This window comes from Calliopsis andreniformis, chromosome 8 (assembly GCF_051401765.1).
Source record: "Calliopsis andreniformis isolate RMS-2024a chromosome 8, iyCalAndr_principal, whole genome shotgun sequence".
Lineage (NCBI taxonomy): Eukaryota > Metazoa > Arthropoda > Insecta > Hymenoptera > Andrenidae > Calliopsis > Calliopsis andreniformis.
This window is the reverse complement of record NC_135069.1, coordinates 1911827-1936520: the sequence shown is the minus strand read 5'-3', so window position 1 is coordinate 1936520 and position 24694 is coordinate 1911827. Positions and strand designations below refer to the sequence as shown.

Genomic DNA, 24694 nt, shown 5'->3' with positions numbered 1-24694 from the left:
ATATTATTGCCTACTGCATAGGAACGAGCAACGAGAGAGACCATGAATTAATACACCTGGCGAGACGAAATGAGAAGCAGCGTTTACATCAAGGAACTTTTGGTTGGTCGACCAAGTTAATTCACTTGACTGTTCAAAGTCATCTGTGTCTATATAATGGCTGCAGAGCAAATTTAGTTACTGATACTGTTTACTGTGAAGAGATGAAGAGATGAAGAGATGAAGAGATGAAGAGATGAAGAGATGAAGAGATGAAGAGATGAAGAGATGAAGAGATGAAGAGATGAAGAGATGAAGAGATGAAGAGATGAAGAGATGAAGAGATGAAGAGATGAAGAGATGAAGAGATGAAGAGATGAAGAGATGAAGAGATGAAGAGATGAAGAGATGAAGAGATGAAGAGATGAAGAGATGAAGAGATGAAGAGATGAAGAGATGAAGAGATGAAGAGATGAAGAGATGAAGAGATAGTAAAATACCCTACTCTTAAGTTCTTTAGTTCAACATTTTAAAATCTATCAATACCGACCAAAAATTCCCTCATGTAATTACCGCAACTCCCAATCAACTTGACCCAAAGACGACTTCAGCGAAACTGCCAAGTCGAGTCGCTTCATGCATCGATTCCTCCAGGTGTTCGATCCTCTGGTCCCCCACTCGATCACGGTTTTTTGTACTGACCGCCGTAGTTGCGGTTCACAAGTTGGTCGCGATCACACTCTGCCTCGCTGATTTCGTTGCTCTCTTTGCTGTCGTTGAAGCTGGAATTGTTCTGGTCATGGTTCCTTGGCGGGGGTGGTGGTGGTTCGGGAGATCCAGAGAGAGGGATGTTGCGAGCTGATCCTACACTGCGACGACCAACAGAGCCACGAGATCCATAGTGATCATAAGGAGCGCCGTATTGTCCGTATTGTGAGCCGTATTGATCTTCTTCAGGGGCACAGTTTGCTGGGTCATCGTATTCGGGAGAGAAGACATTGTGGGTGCCACTGCCGCCTCCTTGGGATGGGACTCGAGAGTAGCGACCGTTTTGACGTGGCTGGAGGAAGAAACAATGTAGTTCAACTCTTAATTTAGTGGTCCAGTATGATTAGCAAGGTGTCAGGTACCATAGACTGAGATCCAGAGCGGCTGTGAGCAGAGGCATTAGTAGGATGGCCAACAGGTGGTCCCATAGTGCCAGAGTGTCCATTGCCAGGGTGAGGGAAGGTCTGGAATTGCATGGCTTTGCTGGGGTCCATTTCCTCGCGGAATCCAAGAAGGTGGAAAGTGGCGTACGGGCAGATCTCATCCTCCATGCCTGAAAAAAAAGATCACTCAGGGTAGACACTGCCGTTATGGACCTACTCAAACTAATCTATTCATTGTACAAGATTATCTCGGTCTGTCGGGGACGTTCTATCTCTCCTGTCCCTTCTGAGACAATCTTTCGCAGCTAGTGGCCGCATGCATCTCTAGAATGAAAACTGAGTACCTACGTATTACATTCCTACGATCTCCTCTTCTTTTGCTCTTTCTCAACAAGTAGTAATGGGAATCTGGCATGCACAATTAATCTTACGTTTACTGAGCGCAGATCCAGTGACGTCCACTCAACGTCTGACCAGTAAATCAAGTATCTCTGAATTAAGAAAGAATCTAGGGTAGTCTAAGATCGACAGAGGACAAGTGGACGACTGGAGCTGCCCTACCAAGAGAAGTGGAATAAATCGAGAGAGTGCGATGTGTTATCTGTTTGCGAAACAAAAGGATACGAGCGCAGGCATGCCAGGGCGTGCAACAATTAAGAGGGTCAAAGGTCGCCAGCAGGGCGAAAACCGTCGAACGAAGGACTTACGACCGCAACCAGCCAGCAGTTGCACCGGCCACGGTTTCGTGGTCTCGCGGTAGAGACGAAGGCTCGTCACGGCGACACGAAGGAGAAAGAGCGCTTCGTTCGGGTCTTTAACTACTGTTACCAACCTCTGTGGGATAAAGCTTCGGCACTGCCCATACGTGGCGGCGGTGGACATCTTCGGTTCGGCGCGCAATGATTCAATTCCTCGTACATATGTCGCCTGGGATCCCACGTCGAGTGGCTCCTTATCGAACCTGTCCCACCTATCGAACATATACTACAAAGGTCGTACGACTGGCTGACGCTTACCAAGGATTCGGTATTGGCTCGCTGCCATTTCGGGTGATTGTTTCTTTGACTGGGAGACCGACGATTAATGAACGACGTACTTGGTACGCGCAGCAGTGTGATAAGCGCAAATAAGGGAGAAGAGTATCCGTTCCCGTGGGACATACCATCTCGATACGTAATGGAAATGAACAAAAAACATTTTGAAGCGAGGCAAACAATGAGACAACTGGCAATGTCTATGATGAACGTCTGTGTGTATCTGGGTGACAGTGTATGTGTGTATTGCTCGACGGAGTATCGATCACGAGACTGTCTGGCAATGGGTGAGGTCTAACATGTCTTCTGTGCGGTTCGATCGTGTCGCGTAAAGTAAAATAACGGAAACACTATCGTGCCGATGCGACAACATCTAACAAGTAATTGGAAGTTAGCTAGAAATCATATTGTTGGCAGTTGTGGCTTACTTATCACTGTACCTCGCTTGATGCGATCGCAGGTGTTATAGTTGGAGCCTGGCACAGGGGGCAACTTGCGGTTCGGTGGGGCAATGTAGCCGAGTTCATCGCGAAGATCGGGCCTGCGTTTGTCAAGAGTAGCTCCGCCAACTCCAGTCTGCTGGTATACCACATCGTCTGAAAGATAATCCACTCGCATGAATATCAACCTAGAACCCTTCTGTCTTCGTATATTCAGTACTTGATTGGTGGTCCACCGACACCTACAAATTTTCAGAAAAGTAGGGCGGCGAACACGATGGACTGATTGTCAGAAAAATAATTTCTTTCTCAGATACTGTAAAAGATTCATAATAAAAAAATTTATAGATGAAATAGAAAAGTGTCATTTTTCTGGCATACCCTTCCATGATATTCATGACTTAGCAAGTTAAAATAATAAAAAAAAATTGCTATACATTGTCCCTCGTAATATTTCTCGTCGGCTGATGAGATACCTCGCAGCCGTGTTTGCTCCGGACCTCGAGTTCTCCTCGACAGCGCGACGCAAATCACCACAATGCCTACAATAATCACTACTACCGTAGCTCCGACCGGCACCACCACGTTTACGTCAAGCCATCCTGGCAGCCAGGGGAAATAACGCCTGACGTCGGTGTTGTCGTTACCACCTTTGCTTACGGGGGGTGCGATCGTACCTGTTCGTTAAAACAACGAGAAGAACCCTTGATTACCTTTATCGCTACCATGGCCCTTTCCTCTGAGAACGCAGATCACGATGACGGCAACGATTATAACGAGAATGGCTGCTACCACGGGTACGACCAGATTTAAGTTAGCCATGAAAATTTTCATCGGATCCTCGTCGTTGCCACCACCGTTCACGTCAGGTAGCTCGCGGGCCGGTGCAATGGTGCCTGGAACAGAAAATATGGCGACCATTCAATCCAGCCACCATTAGCACCGGCTACGAGTGCCGCTGCCATCATCACCCTCAACCTCACCTCCAGTTACGGTCAGTGTCGCGAACTCATACTCGGCTACCGCGAATCCAGCGTTGTTGTGGGCAGTCACTCGCAAATGGTACCAGCTGGCTGGGTCCAGGTCCAACACGACAAAGTTTCCACCGGGTTTCACATTGTTCGAGATCTGATTCCATTCCTGCTGGTGCCTGAATCATATCAAACGAATTACTCAATGGTCCCTGATTCCTCTATGTCTTTTCCTTACTTCTTCTTGTGTTCGACGACGAAGTAGAGCATGGGGCAGCCACCATCGGACCAGGCGCTCAAGTGAAGGGTGATGCTGTTAGTGGAGACTTCGATGAACCTAGATGCTTCGGGGATGATCGGTTTGGTGCCTTTTGTGCTGATGTTGAGCATGTCAGAGGGATCGCCAGTTCCAATTCTAAGGGAGCAAGAACAATCTAAGCTTTGTTCTAGAGTAAATTTTCTGGATAGAACTGTGAGTTAGCAAATTACCCATTGTAAGCGGTAACATAGATCTGGTATCTCGAGCCACACCACAAGTTCTCCAGAGTGTACTTCTGTGCCGTCGAGCTCATCTGCGCGGTTTCCCATTCGCCGAATTCAGGTTTGTAGTGAATCGTGTAGCCGTGGATCGGAGCGTTGTCATTAGGGTGGGGGTCTAGCCTCATTGTCAGTGAGTTGGTGGTCGTGGCGGTGAGGGTGACTTGCGGAGAGTGTGGAGGAGCTACGAGATAACATCAAACTCTAATCTCCCATTCTCCAATGTTACTACTACTCCTAAATAGAACACTCACCATGGACGATCAGTTGATGGGTGACAGTATCATGACCGAAAGAGTTTTCAACGTAGCAAGAATATTCTCCAGCATCGACACGGTCCACTTCCTTGATGAACAAAGATCCCTCGGGCAACTGTCTCAATCTGTCACTGGGTTGAAGAACAGCGCCTCGTACTTTCCACGTAACTTCCGGTGCAGGAACTCCAACAGCAAGGCAAGGCAGCTTGACATCTTCTTTGTAGGTAGCCGTGAACTTGTCATCGAAAGACGCGATCTTAGCCGGTACTGAAAGCGTGGGCGTGAGTAAACAGTCTTCTAGTGAATAATAGATCAAGGAGAAATACCTCGGAGGCTCGGTTCTAGAGTCACCCTCTCGGAAGCCACACCCTCGCCAATGTTCGTGCTAGCGGTTACCCAGAAGTCGTATCTGCGTTGCTTGTCCAGTCCAGAAGCCTCGTGGGTCAGTTGATTCGGTGGTACTTTCTGGCTAGTCGGTTCCTCTGCGTTGTCAGCCTTCGTGTAGACGGTGTACTGTGTGATTACTCCATTGGGCTGGCTGGGTGGGCGCCAAGAGACGAGGATAGATTCACCAGACATGACGAGAGCCTTAATCGCGATGGGGGCTTCGGGGGCTGCGAGGGAATAAGATAAATCGAATTAAAAAAGCTATGGTATCTTCTTAAGATTCTTTCTCCAGAGTCTTTCAATTACCATCCTGCTCAGTTTGACAGTGGATAGGTGCAGACTTGACTCCATCGCCGCCAGAAGTGAAAGCCAGAACTTGCATGCTGTAGTTAGTGTATTTCTTCAGTCCGTGTAAAATAGTCTCGCTGGAAGAAGTGATTTTGGTGTCCTTGGTCTTCTCCTCGTACCACGTGTCAGAGGGTCCATAGATGACCTGCAAAGCACAGATGTAGACGCCCCTGAAAGGTTCACGAACGGCTACACTACATTCAAGGTCTACTAACTTTGTATCCAGTGATAACTCCGTTGGCAGCGCTAAGGGGTGGCGACATCCAAGAGACTCTGATTGTCTGAGAAGTGAGGGTGGTGCAAGTGGTATCGTGAGGGGGTTGCTCAGGCACTCCTTCGGCAGTGTGTTGTCTCCTTTCCTCGCTCATTGGTCCCGATCCAACCTTGTTAAACGCTTGAACGACTACGCTGTACTGGGTATAAGTTTTAAGGTTCATGATCTGCAAGTGGTGCTCCTTTCCATCTTCCTTGGAGAAGTCAACGGTCTCAAACATGTAGGGTTTGTCGGAAGAAGATAGTCTGTAGCCAACGTAGTATCCAAGAATCTCGCCGTTCCAGTCCTCGCGTGGGGGTGGTTTCCATGTAACCTAATTAAGTTCAATTCATTACTCAACCGCCTTCTAGATCACCCTAGACTCCTTGAAAAACACTTTACCTTAAGAGTGTGCTGGTCAAGGGCGTCAACTCGAACGGAGGTTGGTGGTCCACTGGGAGCTTCTTCAGCAGTGATGATAGTGACGGTGTCAGAGGGATCAGAGGCGCCAATTTCATTCTCAGCAACGATTCGCAAGTGATAGGTAGTGGCGGGTCTCAGATTGAAAACACCAGCTACATTCTGCTGCGATCCAGGCACGAGTACTCTATCAATGTCAGTCTCCCAGGAGCCTTTGCTAACTTTGTATTCGATGACGTAGCGCTTAATGGGACTCTTTCCATCATAGGGTGCTGCCCAAGAGAGTTGAACCGAACGTCCAGACTTGTCCAAAACTTTGAGACCATAGGGAACTTCAGGGACCTCTGCAGGAAGAAATAACCAATTACTAAATGCTAACAGAGAACACTGAAGCTGCTGAAAATATTGGTGAATGACAGGAACCTTGAACGATCATGTTAATGCTGGTATCATCGCTTCCAAAGGCATTGGTGGCAACGCAAGTGAACAGAGCAGAGTCGCTTCTCTCGGTCCTCTTAATGCTCAAGTCAGACAGTACTCCGTTAGCCAGAATCTCCTCGCGAATGGTGTATCTAGAATCGCTCTTCGGGTCCAGTCTCTTGTTGTTCATGTTCCACAAAATGCCAATCGGTTTCTCGCCCTGAGCCTCGCATTGCAATACAGCCGGTTCTCCGCGTCGAGCAGTCTGGTTCTTCAGTTTGATCTCGAAATGGGGCGGAGCTGGAATCGAAGCAATCATCCTCGGTATTACGCCCTGGAATTCCATTAAGGGAAATAGGGGTGCTCGAATGCAGCTCACCCTGAACCGAGATGAGAATGACAGCCGAGAGTCCAGAGCCAATTCCATTCACAGCCTCGCACAGATAGTAGCCTTCGTTGGTCTTCTGAATGTTGTTGATCGACAGAGTTCCATCTTCTACGCTGATATCAGGGTTGCTCAGTTTCAAATCGGTATAATCGCCAGGGGTGTCTCCTACGAGGAATGACAAAAATTGTGAAGACACTTAGAAGCTATTTCTGTAGTCTGATGGCAAAACCTGATAAAGTATGGTAACAATTCATGATACTTGAGCTTACTTAGTGATTTACTTAACTTTAAACGACTGTACTGAAAGATTAGAAAACCTTGATATATTAGGTTCTGCCATATTAACTATAGATTTAAAGCTGGCGCTAAAATATTTACCAGCAGCTCTCTTCCATGTAACCTGGGGCTTGGGGAAACCGTCAGCTTTGCATTCAACGCGAGCGTCAGAGCCCTGGGCAAATGCCTTATCGGTGGGTTCCAGAATCCAACGAGGTGGTACTGTTACAGAATACTCGGGTTATTTGTGGTGTCCTTCTAGCGCATCCACCAATCAGCAGTTCATCCGGGAGTCAGTCGCATCGCGATCTCCAGCCTCCACTAAATTCTTTGTCTCTACTATCAGAGCCATTTCGCGATGGAATCGCGCGCTCAAGGCTACCAATCGTCGGCTGGAGTCCACGACACTCAGTTTCGCGTCATGCTGAACGAAACGCGACTCGCTCCCGCAACTGCGACAACACTGCGCTAATTCAGCATGCGGGAATTCGAGATGATTATGCGGGTGACTACTGCACGAGAATAAAAAAAGAAGGTCAACAGGCAGATAGAAAGGCCGCGGTTGCAGCTCTCGAGGAGCTCACGGCGCGCATGCAAGTGACACTAGTTCGCAATGATACTCGAGCACGGTCCATCATGCTGCACCGCTTGAAAACTGAGCTACTTTCGGTTAGTTCTAACGGGGAGGAAGCATGCGTGTTAAAGAAAATATCGACTACCGCTACGGATGCATGTACAGAAAATGAATGAGGCGAGACGTGTGGGTGAGAGGCGGGGGCGTTGGTGAGGGGTAAAGGATTCATTCTGTTATCACTCTGTGGTGGGTTGCACACGGGTTATCAGGGAAAGAGATCATGGATGGTCGGTCGGTCATCTTGGAACAGGGACACGTTGTAGCGCGACGGGGGTACGGTGAGGTATAAATCGACACTCGAAATGTGATGACGAGAGACACAGCTCGACCGTGGGGCCTAGATCGATCGCCTAGATCGATCGCCTAGATCGATCGCCTAGATCCACCGGATGACTCGTGTGTAACCTATACATGTGCCTGTATTCGCGATAACGGAAGCCAACGAAAAGTGTCGTCGAAGAAAATTAGCGACGATGAGCATGACAACGAGACAAGGGAAATGAAACGAGGCGAAAATACTTAGCCACAGATACGATGCGGGTGAAGCTCAACCAACTTGCTGGGGGGACACGTTAGGACGCTGGGCTGCGTTCGCTGCTCGGTTGAAAAGAACATTAGGCGGAGCCAGGAAGGGTGGATGGAGACGCAGAAGAAATCGAAATGATAGATTAGGCAGACAAGTATGTACAAAATCATTAGAACGGGAAAGAAAGATGAAAATATATAGAAAAAGAGAGAGTAAAAGTGAGTGACGGCGCGCAAGAGTCGTCCCTGGGCGACGAAAGCAACGGCACAGTGGCGTCAAACTTTCCCAGTGATAAACTGAAACCCAGAAAAGCTTCGTTCGCCAAAGGTAAAACACGACAGCATCAGCGCCGACGAAGATGCATCGCTCAAAGCCTGCAATCAAAGATACTCTTGGGCCCGACGCGGCTGCGTTTTCATTCCGACTCAAAAATCACCGTATCAATCGTATCAGTACATCATTCAATGGTGCCCAGTTAGTCTGACCCTAACCGTGAACTCGTAACGTCGCCTCGTGCATCGTCTTGCCCGACGGATTACTAGCGATACACGTGTACCGTCCAGCGTGCTCAGGTGTAACTGGCTCGATCTGCATGATACTCGTCCGTGGCCCGATTCTACTGACGCTGTATCCCATGAATTGCGACAGGGGTTGGTCCTCGTGGGCCCAGCTTATATTGATGGGAAGGTCACCCAGCAGCGCCATGCACACCAATTGGGCGGCCTGCCCCGCATAGATCGGTTCATCTCCAAAATCGATCGCACTGATCCGTGGTAGGACTGGAATGATAGGGCTACAGCTAGATTCGCAGCCGATGCACCGATCGTTTCACCGATCCTCGATGGTCGACTGGGTCCCGCGACAGTCTCGTTGCTCATATTCATCGTCGATTCCCATCGGTCTGTTCGTTCCTTATAAGGGAGACTCCCACGATTCTTGGTTTTCGGTTCGCGACTTTGACGATGCCACAAAGTGTGTCGAAACTCTATCTGCCAGCGAAACGAATCCTCGCTCGGTGATTCGTCGAGAGAGAAAAAGAGGGGACTGAGTTCGAGAGAGACAGAGACAGTACAAGAGAATAGTGTACGCGAGTGTGTGTGTACAAGAAGAGAGAAAGAATTGGACCAAGGGAGAAGGAGAAGCTGGCTCGTCCTGATCTACGGACAAATTACCTTTGATCGTGGTAGTCCAGGGATTAACGAGAGTGGGACTGTGGTCCAAAGCTACACTCGGCCGAGCGACCTACCTAAACGATGATGCTTTGAGACAGACGATGATGCGGGAAGACAACTGTTTTATGTACGCAGAGAAAAGTTAGCACGGAACGGTCGAGCAGATGCAACTTCCAAAAACATATTTATACCAATATGTAATGTACGCTATTACAACAATCAACAGCAGACAGTAGAGACGTTAGTTTCGTTCGTTCAAAGTTACGACTACTACTCGAGCTACGGACCGCAACAAGAGCGACTCAGTGTAAAAGAAAACAGAAAAACAGACAGGGAAAGAAAGAGAACGAAAAAGACACATCGTTTGTTAGGTGGCCGATCTGGAAACGTAACACGCATTACAAATAATTCACTGGTCGCTTTGGCTACGCGTTTTACGCCTGCGAGATACATCATGTCATGCCGATTTCAGACTGCTGGCGGTACCACGTTCCATTGGTCGTTCGCTGATATACCACGTGCGATCACGTATCTGTACCGTTCACTTTTAGATGGGCGCTGTGCCTAGCACGACCTGCTGGATTATCGGCGACGCAAGCATACTCTCCGGCGTGTTCTCCACGGACCGCGGGGATCGTCAGAGCGGACACTCTATCCCCCAACGCGGTGATACCCACTCCGTCGCCTACTTCTAAATGGCGTCCCTCGAACAACCACTTGAGCGAAATCGGCGTGTCCCCCTTTACGACCGCGCAATGGACGATTATCAGATCGCCGGAGTTGGCCTCGTCGAACGAGAACGGCTGCAGATGCGGAGCAACTGCCGAGAGACACAGACAGACTCTAGAGTCAGGCACACATAGAGAGAAAGAGAGAGAGAGAGAGAAAGATAGATAGGTGGAGAGGAGTACAATAGTAGAATATAGGCGCGAGTTTCGATTGTCGTGGATGATTTAGCTCCCAAGATTCGCGTTCAAAGCTCGCGTTGGCTGGAACGCTCGAATTTCGACGCGACGTGGCTCGGGGCCAACCGCCGTGGGGTAAAACAAGGGGTAAAGGCTGGAAGTCCGATAAGAAATCAAATTTCAGAACAGAAAAGATAAAAACAATAATGCAGAAGATAAGGCAGACTTTACTGGGCAAGACAGAAATAATTAAACCAAGTAGAATAAAAGGATATCGAAGTTTACTCAGGCAGGAGTCGCTACTGGGGAACAGAATATTCTTGGACAAGACAATAATACGACGTTCGAATTGTTTAGATCGTTTTAAGCACCGTTGACGATCAGATCGGTCGAGAGCTCGTGCCTTCCGGCAAGGTTTTCCGCGATACACGTGTACGTTCCAGCGTGCGTGGCCTGGACGGATCCTATGCTGAGTATGGCGCCTCGCCCGCCGAGATCCAAGATCGAGATGCCAGAGTGCGGCGAGATCGTGTGACCGTTTAAGGTCCAGAGGAGCTTCAAGGGTTGATCGCCCTCGACCACTGCGCACGGGACCGTTACTACTTGACCGGAGTTAAGGGGCTTCTCGCCGAACGTAAACGGCGCTATTTTCGGAATTACTGCAAAGAGAAAATAGACGATCACGCGACAGTCCAGAGAAGCTGGGGATCGAATGTTCGCTCGCGTCTCGTGTCCCGCTCCTTGCACCACCCTATTCGCGATCACCGACATGGACGGAAGAGAAATCAGAAGGAAAATAAAAGAAACAACAGATGGAAGGATGAAAAAGTCTCGGGAACAGATGGGACCATGTGCAGATGCTGTGGGAAGTATGTCGACCTTCGTCAAAGGCAGAGTCACTCAGATTTCGAATAAAAAGGATTTAAAAAATTTGAAAATTGGGAATTGGAGAAATTTAGGGCCTGGGGGAATTGGGAACGTGGAGATATTTGGGACCTGAAGACACTTGGGACTCGATGGGAATTGAGAGACTAGGGAAATCTGAAAATTTGAATCCGCTAGTGACTCCACCTTATTCTAAGGGTCCAGATGCATAGTAAATGAGGTGTGGGAGCAGGGGGCTTATGTCAGGTCGAGCAGCGTGTACCGTTGACGTCCAATTTGGCCGAGTGCGAGGTCGCTCCAGCCGCATTCGAGGCGACGCAGGTGTACTCGCCGGCGTGTCTCGCAGCCACGGACTCAATGGTCAATTGCTTCACGCGTTTCCCGGAGCTAGACACGATCACGTCCATTCGATCGGACCGTATAGGCTGGCCATCGAAGGTCCAAGTGATCTCCAGAGGGGAGTCGCCCTTGGTGACGACGCACTGCACCGAGACCAAGTCTCCGGCGTTCACTGTCTCGTCGCCAAAGGAAATCGGTGCGATCTGCGGAGAGACTATCAGACGAACAACCACTTCAGACTTCCACTGGAAGAGACTGGGAACGTTTGGCGAACCTCGTACTCCAATGAGAATGAACGAGACGACAAGATTGGGGCGACAGAAGGGGCGAAGACAGCGTGATCTCCAGGGGTCAGGGAACGATGTCAGGAGTGTTTCAAAAGAGGATCGTGCGAGATGAGTTAGTTGCTTGATTGCGTAGTACCGTTCACCGATAATTCTGCGGAACGGCTGACGGATCCCACCAAGTTGCTCGCGACGCACGTGTATTCCCCTGCGTGATGCGCGGTGACGGAGTCGATGATAAGGACCGACGTCTTTTTCCCGGTTTTCGTGATCGTTATGTCTGGATGAGAGGCTCGCGTGATCGGTTCCCCGTTCAGACTCCACCGTATCTCGATCGGTGAGTCGCCTTTCAACACGCTACACATTGCGGAGACCTGTTCTCCCCAATTCGCTGGTTCCTCGCCGATTGAGAATGGCGCGATCTGTGGAGCGACTAGAAACAATGACCGAGAGCTATTCAATATTCTCTGACTCGCGACGCCAGTTTCAGTCCGTCTGTGAGTCCATGTCACGTGGTCGTGGGGACAAGGAAGAATGCGATGAAAGGGTAGCAGAAAAGGGTGGAAAGAGCGAAGAAAAGGGTTGTGTCTAGTCAAGGGGAAAGAGATAGTCTCGAACGTCTGACGGACGTGCCGGTGGAGGAATGTGATAGCAGTTTCGTTTTCTGTTTTCTATCGCATGGCACAACTCGCGGAGCCTATTCGTGCAAGTCTGTACCGTTGACAGCCAAAGTGGCCGAATAACTCGTCGCTCCAGCTGCGTTCGAGGCTGTGCAAGTGTACTCGCCGGCGTGCCTGCCGCTCACAGCCTCGATGGTCATCAGACTGACGCGTTTCCCGCTGCTCGAGATCGAGATATCGCCGTGATTCTCCCTGGTAATGGGCTCCCCGTTCAAAGCCCAGGACATCTCAATGGGCAGGTCACCCTTTACGATCGTGCAGACCGCCGAGACCGCCTCTCCCCAATTCGCGGGCTCGTCGCCGATCGAGAACGGCGAGATCTGTGGGGCGACTGAAAACGTTCACGCAAAATCGATCAGCTGGAGTGACCAACCCAGGACCCCTCTACTGCCCTGTTAACCTAATCAGTGGCCGCAGGAACGGGTACGATTATGCACGATTCCGCTGGAGAATTAACCAATCATCCAATTGAGTTTACTGTGAATATACAGGATGTATAAAAATTGAATCGGTGAGATGGAGAACAGTACAAGTCCAAAAACCACATTTAAGATATTTCATTTCAACGTGTAGGGGGATTTTTGGGTCCAGACATAGCTTCCAGATGACTCGAAAATGGCTAGTCTTGAAATCGTACTGTTTTTCAACTCACCGATTTAATGTCACAACTACGAGTGTAGAATCTCACTACAAGGGTCATGACGCAATTTTTGTACACCCTGTACGACGTTGGTTTTCAATCGGGGGCGCCACTGTGAACCTCTCCACACACGTCCCCCGTGTCGACGAAACGGGACAGGTATGAATATTGAATACAGGTGGACGATGCACAGGGGGATGAGAAAGGAGGTCTGAGCTCTCCTGACGGCTATAAGACAGCCAACCAACTGACGTGCCCGCTACCATACACACACGTGCGTATTACCGTTCACGGCTAACGTCGCCGTGTGGCTCGAGGCTCCAGCTTTGTTTGACGCGGTGCAAGTGTACTCCCCCGCGTGTCTGGCGGCAACAGCATCGATCGCCAACACGCTGAGCCGCTTGCTCTTCGTGATAGTGTACTGATCGGTAGTCTGGGAATCGATCGGCACGTCGTTGAACGCCCACGATATGTCCATAGGGAAGTCGCCTTTCAGGATCGAGCAGGTCGCGGAGATCGCCTCGCCAGAGTTCACTGGCTCGTCGCCGAACGAGAACGGGAAGATCTGCGGTGCAACTGAGAAACGCGCGGGAGATTTAAATACAGGAGACTCTACTACACGAAACCGAGAGTTGAAGTAGTCTTCGCCACCTGCCAAGTGGAGGACCGATGAAGTGAAGCCACATTTGAGAAGTAGACAAAGTTGGGGGTTTCGAAAGGAGCAAGGATGAGGGAATCGCAATGCAACGAGGTGGGTGTTTTCCATAGGCGATGCTTGTGCTCTCGTTTGACGTGCAAGCGTGCGTTGCTGAGATAGGTACCGTTCACGGCCAGAGTCGTCGAGTGGCTGACGTTTCCAGCTCGGTTCGTCGCGACGCACGTATACTCGCCCGCGTGTCTCGCCGCCACGGACTCGATGCTCAGTGCACTCATATGTTTAGTGATCCTCGTCACCGTCATGTCTGGATTGCTGAAGTCTATCGTCCTACCGTTCAACTTCCACACGATTTCGATCGGAGTGTCACCCTTCATAATAGAACAGGTCGCTGAGATCACCTCGCCCGAGTTCACTGGTTCGTCACCGAACGAGAACGGCATGATCTGCGGTAAAACTGAGAAACGCGCGCGTGTTTTAGCTAATCGAGACTCTACTGTCACCTTCGAACAGGTAGATCTACCTATCGTCGATTCGCCACCCTCCAGGGACGTCTTACCCTCTCACACGAAAGCCAGGCACTTGAGGACTCGACAGAAATAAGGACAGAGGAATTGGAAATGCAGAGGGTTAAATTTTCCATAGGCGATGCTTGGTGCAGAACTCGTTTGACGTGCAAAAGTGCGTTGTTGAGATAGGTACCATTGACGGCCAGAGTCGTCGAGTGGCTGACGTCTCCAGCTCGGTTCGTCGCGACGCACGTATACTCGCCCGCGTGTCTCGCCGCCACGGACTCGATGCTCAGTGCGCTCATTTGCTTATTGATCCTCGTGATCGTTATGTCCTGATCGTTGAAATCTATCGTCCTACCGTTAAACTTCCACACGATCTCGACTGGCATGTCGCCCTTCGTAATCGAACAGGTCGCCGAGACCATCTCCCCCGAGTTAGCCGGTCCGTCACTGATCGAGAACGGCCCTATATGCGGCGCAACTACAACGACATCGAAACTGCGTTTAACACTCATGGGAGAACGGGGCACTAGTTGATCGACGCTAATTTTCGTCGCTTTTAACGCGACCGACGTAAATGTCATCCGCACCAGATAGTTGACCCCGCGAGTATAATTAGCGAGAGAGATGTCGAGTGGAAGCTGGTCGATAATTCTGTTCCGCCCTCGTCGAAACCCTGACGAAGGACACATTCGATATTCCTGAACGCCACCGATAGAGGAAACTGGAATAAACGATCAGACGACCGCGGTTTGCCGTCTCTTCGATCAAGGTGGATGAAAGGATGCGATAGGGACGCAGTAAATTGTCTCGCGCATGCATAACACAGGAGAGACACTAAGGACGAGAATTACAAGGACAGGTGTGTACCATTCACGGCGAGAGATGCGGAATAACTGGTCCCACCGGCCTCGTTGCTCACGGAACACGTGTACTCGCCCGCGTGTCTCGCTGTCACGGCGTCGATCGTCAATACACTGACCCGCTTGCTGGTGTTTATTATCGATATGTCATAATGATTGCGTGAAATCGGTTCCCCGTTCAGGGCCCACTCGATTTGGATCGGATGATCCCCCTTCAATACGGTACACGTTGCGGTCACGGTGTCCCCCCAATTCGCTGGTCCCTCTCCGATCACGAACGGCACGATTTCCGGTGCAACTGTGGTCAGCATAATTGCAAGTAGTATATTTAACTCTCGACATGAAACGAAATGGGGACGTCCTCCGTACGAACGCTAATTTGATACCTAATTGTAGATCGCAAGTCCCCGATGAAACAGAAGGATAGGGGATGGTTGAGTGGGACGTGGGGGGAAGGCGAGTGTCGCGGCATGCATCGAGGAAAATAAAGCAATCCGAGGGGAGAAGGAACACGTATTGTACCATTCACGGCCAAAGTCGCGGTGAAACTCGTCCCACCAGCCGCGTTGCTGGCCATACAGGTATATTCCCCGGCGTGACTGGCTGTCACAGCGTCGATCGTCAGCAAGCTGACGCGTTTGCTGGTGGCGATCGATATGTCAGGGTAATCGTGGGAGATCGGCTCGCCGTTGAGAGCCCATTCGATCTGAATCGGAGAGTCACCCTTCAGCATGGTGCAGGTTGCGGTGACCGTGTCTCCCCAGTTCGCTGGTTTCTCGCTGATCACGAATGGAGCTATCTCGGGGGCAACTGCCACGAACAAACAATCCTTCGATCTTTGGCCTGTCTACACTGAGCAACACCTCTTCACCTATCGAACGCGAGACCAAATCCACCCTAAATCCACCTACTTAGAGAACTTTCCTCGGGAGAGAAATTCCTCAGAATACAGATTCCTTGGGACAAAGATTAAGAGCCTCAACCCCGGACAGGGCAATGGGAAAGCAGTGAAGAATGGCAAGGGATGCAAGCAGGGGATAGTCAGAGGACGTCTCTGTTGAGAAAAGTACCGTTGACAGTCAGCGTAGCCGAGTGGCTGGTCGCCCCAGCCTTGTTGGACGCCGAGCACGTGTACTCCCCCGCGTGCCTCGCGGCGACAGACTCGATGCTGAGGATGCTATTCTTTCGCGTGGTCGCCAGGATGTTAATGTCCGAGCGATCTCGACTGATCGGCTCGCCGTTCAACGCCCACGTGATCTCGATCGGTAAATCGCCCTTGAGGATGGCGCATACCACGGAAATGGAGTCGCCCCAGTTGGCTGGCTCCTCGGTAATCACGAACGGAGTTATCTGCGGCGCGACTGCAACCATTGTTCTCTGCCAGTTTTCCGTCATCGAAATATCACAAGCCTAAACTCGACCCCTTCCGTCGTCTCGCGGAGGGAAAAAGAGGATGTGACGAACGAGGGGAGCAAAAAGGGGGATGCTGTCGAAAGTGTCAGTGTTCCTACAGGCTGTCTATAGGTACCATTCACTGTCAACTCCGTCGAGTAGCTGGTCGCGCCGGCTGCGTTCGAGGCGACGCAAGTGTACGTGCCAGCGTGACTCGGACTGGCCGAGTCAATGGACAGCAGGCTGTTCCTTTTGGTGGTGGTCACGGATATCCGGTGACTCTGGTCGATGGGCATTTCGTTCAACGCCCAGCTGATCTCGAGCGGGGAGTCCCCGTTGACCACGGTGCAGACAGCCGACACTGAGTCGCCCCAGTTCACGGCTCTGTCAGCCATTTCGAACGGGGCTATGCGCGGCGGTACTGTCGACGTGACAACAACAGGCTATGCATCTTCAAGGAGCTCAACTACTCGGACAGGGACACGAGAGAGGAATACCATTTTCTTTCGTCAACCTCCACCCTCGGCGATTCGCGAGGCATACCCCCGTGTGACACGACCGACCGACCAATCGAAGCAAGGTTCACACGATGGTCTCAGGTTACCCAAAGCGTACCGTTCACCGAGAGGACCGACGTGTGCGAGGCGGAGCCGGCTGCATTCGTCGCGGTGCACTTATACTCGCCCGCGTGCCTCGCGGCAACCGAGTCAATGGTCAGCGTGCTGATCCGTTTACTACTTCTGCTCACGACGATGTCAGGGTTGTCGTAACCGTGGTCATCGGACACGCGTCTGCCTTCGACAGGCCGTCCGTTCAGCGACCACACGATCTTCACGGGCAGGTCGCCCTTGATCACGGCGCACTGAACGGTGGCCATTTCTCCCGCGTTGGCGGCCTCGTCACCGAACGTGAACGGAGCCAACTGTGGCGCGACTGCAAGTTCCAACACACAGCTTTGAATCACGCGCAGGAGCTCCCGAAAAGAGGGACACGAGTTCGCGCTGCTTTTTCGTTTTCCCTTTTCGATTTCAGATTGGACCGAGAGCGATGTGTTGTGGCTGTCGGATAGCGAGGGATGGCTACCAGGTTAGGGGATAAGGCAGGGATCACAGTACAAGAAACTGTAAGAAAGCAAATACGAACAAAATTGAAATAATCGTGGACCATCGTCTCGCTGTATCCGCGGGATGGACCGTCTCCTTACCTGCCGTCGTCTCTGACGATAATCTTACCTCCCTGCTTTTCTCGAGGATCGCGACATGCGTGTACACGGTCGATCATCGGCACGACGACGGCAGTGGCCTTCGATATAGATTATACGCTATGAAGATTACTGCGGGGAACAAGAAATTACGAGAAAAAATACTGAGAGTAGATAAAGCGATTGACAGACACGTCGAGTGATTTTAAGCAACAGGTGCTTGGCAGGACGTGAAAAAATGAATCTGGAAGACGAACATCTGCAAAATCAGGAGATCAAATTTTAAGTAAAACATCTTTGCCAGGATTCTTTTTTCGTGTCTCTGTAATCGAGGCGCAAGTAGAGTTCCCATGGATTATCTAGATCCTAGAACTGTTCTAGGTCCTAGAAATCGTCTCACGCTCTGACCCATGGAAACTCAACTCCTCTCCCTTGCACCTGGCCCTCAGAATCCTCGACGAGCCCTTCGACAGCCCGTTACAGTCGCAAATAAATAGATTCGTGTACGAGGGGGGTACCGTTGACCGATAGTACGGCGGTGTGACTATCAGATCCAGCTGCATTGGTCGCGATGCACTTGTATCTTCCAGCATGCCTCGCCGCCACACTGTCGATGCTCAAGAAGCTGAACCTCTTATGATTTACGATATTAACGTCCGGTCTGCTCGAGTCTATCGGGGTGTCGTCGAACGTCCACATCATTTTTATCGGGAAGTCGCCCTTGTTGATCATGCAAGAGACCGACAGCATCTCGCCGGAGTTGAGGGGACCGTCGCCGAAAGAGAACTGGAGGATCTGTGGCGCGACTGCATGAGCGACACGGCAGCATGGACGAAACGGTGCGAAAGGAACAAATCAGAGTGATCGAGGAATGATTCCTCCAGGAAGTTGGTGCCCTAACGAGAGCCTCCGTTCGCAGCCGCGGACTCACAGATCCGAGCGTCGATTATCTCGAAAAGACAGGATCTGTCCCCCTTGTCGCGAATGGGAGATGGAGAACCGATCCTCGGGGAAAAACGAACAATCGTTAGAGGATGAAAGTGTAGGTGGACGAGTAACCAGAAGGAAGGTGCTAGTTAATGGGGTGACAATGTGTGTTCAGTCACGTGCGAGGAAGTCGTACGCAAGTACCGTTTACGGTCAGCAGAGCCGAGTGCGTCGTGGCGCCGGCACGGTTCGACGCGGAACAAGTGTATTCTCCAGCGTGTCTCGCCGCGACAGACTCGATAGTAAGAACGCTGTTTTTCCTGTTCGTACTCCCTATGACGACGTCGGATCCATGGTGGCCATCGATCGGAGTCCCGTTAAAAGCCCAAGATATCTCGACAGGCTGATCGCCCTTGGCCACGGAGCAGGTCACAGAGACCAGCTCGCCCCAGCTGGCGGGTTCATCCCCGAAAGTGAAGGGCAGTATTTGCGGGGCGACTGGAAACAACGACTAGAAGAGTCGGAGCGAGAAGGAACGAGTGTCGATTCGTGAAGCTTCGCTGATCTTTCGAGAACTCTATCTAGATGATCAACGACGGGGTTGGTATGGCGGTGAAGATGTGACTCGCGACAGGGTAAGGAAGAGGGAAGACAGTGGGGGCAGCTGGTGAGAGTGAAAGCACAGACCGCTAGGGCAGACGAGCGAAGGGGGATCGTACCGTTCACCGTTAAGGTCGCCGATCGACTGACGGAACCGGCAAGATTCGATGCAGAGCAGGCGTACTCTCCTGCGTGTCTTGCAGAGACGCCGTCGATGCTAAGGGTGCTCAGGTGTTTGCTGATTCTCGTCACCGTGATACTAGCGTCTCTGGACGTGTCGATGGGCACGCCGTTGAACGCCCACGATATATCCATGGGCATGTCGCCCTTCAAGATCGAGCAAGGGACGGACACGGAGTCTCCCGAGTTGGCGACCTCCGCGTTGAAAGCGATCGGCAGAAGCTGAGGGCCAACTGAAGTCATCGCACATTACAGTCGAGTCTCGCGTGTCGACAGTCCTGTCCCTACCGTTTCTGTGTCACGACACGAGGGCTCGATCACTGACGAAGACACACGATCCTCGAACATTCACGGAACACGTGGGATTGAAATGCAGGACAGGTCGGGATAAAGTGAAGTGTTCGCTACGATGCTGTTTGCCAGGATGGTGCATAAACGGGGGAAACGAAAGAAACGTAATAAACGAGCAAATGGTAGCTCTCTAGGAACGGATCATAGTCCCGAACCATTGACGGTGAGTGTGGTCGAGTGGGACGCGGTTCCAAACGCATTTTCAGCGGTGCAAACGTACTCCCCCGCGTGTCTTGCGGTGATGACTGAGATCATGAGCAAGCTAACGCGATCCGCGACCTTCTTCACTAGCACGCCAGAGGAACCGCCCATCTCTTCTCCGGGATAGCTCCAACGTATGTTCAAAGGCGGGTCACCCGTCGGTACGGTACACTGCAGGTTTGCGAACTCTCCGGCATTCATTGGTAGCTTCGCGAACGAGAACTGCTCTATCGTGGGCGACACTGAGGGTGGAGGAGCGATGTATGGACGTATGAGCGTGATCATGTACGTGTCGTTCGTCGTGTGGTCGAGTGGACGTCGATGAGCCAGCTGCGTCGACCTCCAAATTATATTATCAGAGTCAATCGACAGATTAAAAAAAAATGAGAAAAAAATACTTCTAGGTAACTAAGATCCCGCAGCTGGCCCAGTAGCTGTTAATATGTACAGAGACACGGTACTCTGGAGCAGCGGTTACTATCGAATGGTGGACGCGCGAAGAGAGAGTAATTCTGACAAAAATGCACCAGATTTCTTACGGTCGATCGTCGGCCACCGCCATACCAACTTCCAACATTCCAACGAAAAGCGTTCGTGCCTCTTTTTCGAGAGGTTCCTCGCTCTACGTGATTGTGTTCGTGAAATCTGCAACGGAGTCGTCGTCCGTGTGTGCGTGTTCGCGTCCGTGTCCGTTTGCGTTCGCGAATTACCGAGTCATCGATTACACGGGCTCGAAATCTCGAAATGTGCGACTCTCGGTTCGGCTATGACATTTGATATTATCGACTCCATCGACACCGTCGAAAGGAGCCAGGGTTCGCTGAAAGAGTCATTATGGCTGCAATTCAACGTTACTATACGTTTCTTGGATTATATCGCACCTGGATACCTGAAAAGAAGGCTTTACGCGGGATTCCTTTGACAATTCGCGTCACGTAAAATGAATCTCTAACATTTTGTCTGCCACTTTAGTATCTCATGTAATTATGGCTCAAATTGCTAATAAAAATGATGAAGACTAGTTCTCTAGCCTTGTGGCAGTCAACATGATAATTACAAAGTTAACTCGACTGAAAATTCTCCCATAAAAATAATTCCAAGTTCCAATTTCGTCAGATAACGTCAGAAACTTTATCATCGAATTTTTTCGATACCCTATAGATTAACGATTCTAAGATCAGAATAAAGAAACATAGAACTTACCCATGACTTGAACCTCGAGCGTTCCCCTAGCGCTGTAGCCTTGAGCGTTGCGTGCCACGCAGGTGTAAGTCGCCTGATCGCTCATTCTCTCGACGTTCTCGATGATAAGCGTGCCATTGGGGAAGACCTTCTGTTTCCTGTTGATCGGCAAAACCCTGGTGTCACGCTCCCACACGATGCTTTCGATCGGATATCCGGCGACGGGGCAAGTCACGCGAAGAGTTTCACCAGCGACGATTGCCTTTTTGTCCATGTGGCGAATGAAGGGCAGACCATATACGTTGAGACGAGCAGAGTGTTCCGCGGATCCAACCTGCAATCACAGAACAGTCCTCAATTACTACCTGTCCTTTCTTCTACTAAAAAAAGAAGAACAAAAACTCCTCTTTGCCTTCGAAGCAGCAATGCACTTGTAAAGTCCTCCGTCGTTGGTGTGAATGCTGGAGATGTTCAGGTGCGAAACCACGTCGCCGTTCACCGTGACGTACTGTCCTACTTGGAGCCTTTCTGTGTTGGACAACCGCTTGCCATCGAGTTCCCAGGTGATCTCAGGAGTTGGGTTTCCGCTGGCCACACACTTCAAGAACATGCTTGGTCCAGGCTGAAGAGTCTCCTCGGCGAAGGCCTGACGAATCTGAGGGGGTTCGACTGCGTGGGGGAGAAAACGATTATTAAAACACTAAAGCTGAGACCACAATCTCCAGAGATTTTCAACTCACATCTTCCACCAAGTTTCAGCTCAGCAGTGGCCTGTGCGCTTTCCTGGTCATTCCTCACGAAGCACTGGTACATGCCCTTGTCCTCCTTCTTGACGCTCTCAATTCTAAGCACGGGTTCCTCCAATCCCAGGGGCTTGCCATCCTTCAACCAAGAGATAGTCTTGATAGGATTTCCTCGGACGTTGCAGGTGAAAGTAGCAGGTCTTCCAAAGTCGATGGTCTGTGTGCTAGGTTCAATTTCCGCTGCCAATGGTGCTGTCACTGTCAGAACTGTCTCCACGCTCTCTCCGCCAACAGAGTTGTTCACGATGCAGAGGTACTTGCCAGAGTCCTCGACGCGAGCCTCGCGGATGATCAGAGTTCCACTGACTTGACGAACACGTTCGTTGAGCTGAACAGGTTGACGACGGGAGGAGCCCTCGATGAACTTGTACCATCTGCAACGAGAGAACGAGAGGTTTCGTTTTGCGAGCTGGTTGCTCCGCAGGGGATCGACAACTCACAGAAAATGAGAAGCTCGTATGAAATATAGCGAATAGAAACTGTCTCGAGATCGTCTGTTCTACTCCGAGATGAAACAAATAAATATAGAAACGCGATTGAATGAGGATGGTGTTTCTGTTCGCTTCACTCCACACGATGAATCTGTCTCCTCGTCTCTCATATGCAGGGCTTTGGGCGTCTCTGGGCACGGGCTTCTGTCTCTACTGCCGGCTCATTAGCGCGTGTAGACGCGCGCAAACTTAATCAGAAGAAAAGGAAAGCTTCAACACGCAGCTGGAGCACAGAGCGGTCGTAAAAGCAGAGCAGCTCGGGGGGAAGAGGTGTGGGAGGAGGCTGGCGGGGACGGGGGCTTGATCGCGAGCGAAAACAAAAAGCGTGTGTGCGAGGGAGACGCGGGTGCACGCGGGTGCACGCGAGCGCGCGCCTCTCGCTCGCACGACACGCGAGTGAAATGGTACCAAAGGGAGAAAGTGAGAGGCGTGACTGTAGTACCGTCTCTCGGTCTCACATGTCGCAAAGAAACGAACGACCGTGTCGAAAAGAACAAAATTGCTCCGAGAAATGAAAATAAAGTTCGGTGAGTGTTTTTGGCTCGAAACGGGGAATCGAACGAGATGGTTGGAGAGGAGGGTGGACATTTAGCGGTACGACGTGTGACACGGTGGTGCAGCTGAAGGACGCGGGGGCGCACGAGCCACGAATACTCCTGGCGAGTGAGAGAAAGAGAGGGCGGTGGGGGAGTGAAAAACACGAACGGATGAACGGAGGCACGAAGGTGGCGAGGACTTACCAGCCAGAGTTCGTGGGACTTATTGGAGGTGTGCAGGTGCAGGGCAACATTCGCCCCGATTGATCGGGTGACACCCTGTCGGACCACCCGGATCAGCACCGAGGTTACCGAAGGAGAAGAGGGCCCGCATCCTTTTCAGAGTCGCGCTTCCGTCACCTATCTCGGGGTTGCGCCACGGGGCTCCAGTTGGCACTGAAAACCAACACGTCCGATTGGCCCCGGATATGGGATACACACTCTTCCTTTCCATCTCATCTTAATCAACATTTACTCTCCGACTGTTCCTCCCGACGTTCCTAGCCGTGTGATTCTTAAATCGGCATCACCTTATAGCGAGACAAACAAGTGCAAGACAACAAAATTCGCCCTACTTCGTTCTTCGGTCTGAGCTCCCCTGCTCTCCTTGTAGACACTCTACGAGAGCAGGGGCGCTGAGATCTTGGACCACTTGCCATCCATGCTCTGCCCACTCACTTTTTCCCCTCGCCCTTCGCAATTTCATTTTTCTTTTTCCATTTTCTCTTATCGTCCAACGGATTTTGCGGTACCGCCACCCGATACGGGGTAGAGGGTAAGGATGGAACGCTTCGAAAATAGGAACCGTGCTCTGCGGAGCAAGACAAACGACCAAACAAAAGGAAAAAAAAGAGAAGCTATACGGAATTGTGTTGTACCTAGAGATCGGGGCAGGAAAGCCTTGTGCCGCACACGCCAGCGCCAGAGACTCGCCCTCTACCCCGCGGTACTTATTAAGGCCGTCTCCAGTCCCTTTTGGGGCAGTACGACCGGACGGTTCTGGAAGGATACCATTGATAGCCCAGAATAACTAGTTCATCCCCTTCTGTATCTCTTGTCTCTAAATTGCATTCCCCTAACTTAGCTTATCGACTGTTAGAAAAATTCCCTCGCGAGAAGAGGGCACCCAATACACTTTCAACTATCTCCAGTATGTTGATTTTAGTAAAAATATCATATATTTCCTACATGGAACCCTCTTCTCGCGAATAGGTAAACACACTGTTACGTACCTCTTCATCCTCCCCCACAGTCAGTATCCAGAGTCGCTCACACGTAATTATCACATGCAACTGACTTACCTGAGAACACCGCAAGTCAGGCAGTCCACGGGACGGTACAGAGATCAACTGATTGACTCATCGACGACGACGACAACGGGGAGACTAAGGATCGAAGGGGAACGAGGGGTACCTTGTTAAGGGCACGGGGAATCCCTGCAGCGAGTGACTCAACGCGACTTCCTGACCTCTAGCAGCCAAAACCACCTCCCTTTCGAATTTCTTGCCCGAGGACCGCGGAGCTATCTTGGTCGTACCCTCTGAAACGCGATCACTGTGTCTCGAGAACGATTTAATCGCGGTACCTTGTCACTGGGACAGGAAATCCCTGAGTACTGCAGTCCAGAGCCACCACCATCGTCCTAGGAACGTCCACGAGTTTGCCACCCTCGTAACGTTCACCAGCAATTCGCGGCGCGACGTTACCTGTCGGTTCTGTGAACAGGACGCGAGCAAGATCGCGACTGAACTCGAGAAGAAAAGATCGAATGCCCGAGCAGGCTCGCCACCGCCAAGCTCCTAATCAAGCTTTCAATCCTCTGCTAACCTACGACCCTACCTGAACGTGGGTGCCGGGAAACCTTGCACAGGACA

General features: G+C 50.9%; 1 protein-coding gene across 1 annotated transcript in view; it reads right to left on the bottom strand.

Annotated features, from left to right (window-relative positions):
* Window positions 1–24694, bottom strand: part of Dscam1 (Down syndrome cell adhesion molecule 1) — a 52856-nt gene that overhangs the window by 1424 nt on the left and 26738 nt on the right. Inside the window, exons 8-27 of the mRNA XM_076383451.1 lie at window positions 21731–22167; window positions 21403–21659; window positions 21012–21324; window positions 13748–14038; window positions 6964–7083; window positions 6577–6750; window positions 6201–6497; window positions 5760–6121; window positions 5320–5691; window positions 5063–5249; window positions 4696–4983; window positions 4367–4636; window positions 4065–4296; window positions 3814–3990; window positions 3588–3754; window positions 3318–3500; window positions 2605–2760; window positions 1963–2100; window positions 1110–1300; window positions 682–1039 (exon numbers count right to left, since the gene is read on the bottom strand). Coding sequence (XP_076239566.1) covers window positions 682–1039; window positions 1110–1300; window positions 1963–2100; window positions 2605–2760; window positions 3318–3500; window positions 3588–3754; window positions 3814–3990; window positions 4065–4296; window positions 4367–4636; window positions 4696–4983; window positions 5063–5249; window positions 5320–5691; window positions 5760–6121; window positions 6201–6497; window positions 6577–6750; window positions 6964–7083; window positions 13748–14038; window positions 21012–21324; window positions 21403–21659; window positions 21731–22167 — 4970 coding nt within the window. The remainder of the gene's footprint in view (window positions 1–681; window positions 1040–1109; window positions 1301–1962; window positions 2101–2604; window positions 2761–3317; window positions 3501–3587; window positions 3755–3813; window positions 3991–4064; window positions 4297–4366; window positions 4637–4695; window positions 4984–5062; window positions 5250–5319; window positions 5692–5759; window positions 6122–6200; window positions 6498–6576; window positions 6751–6963; window positions 7084–13747; window positions 14039–21011; window positions 21325–21402; window positions 21660–21730; window positions 22168–24694) is intronic.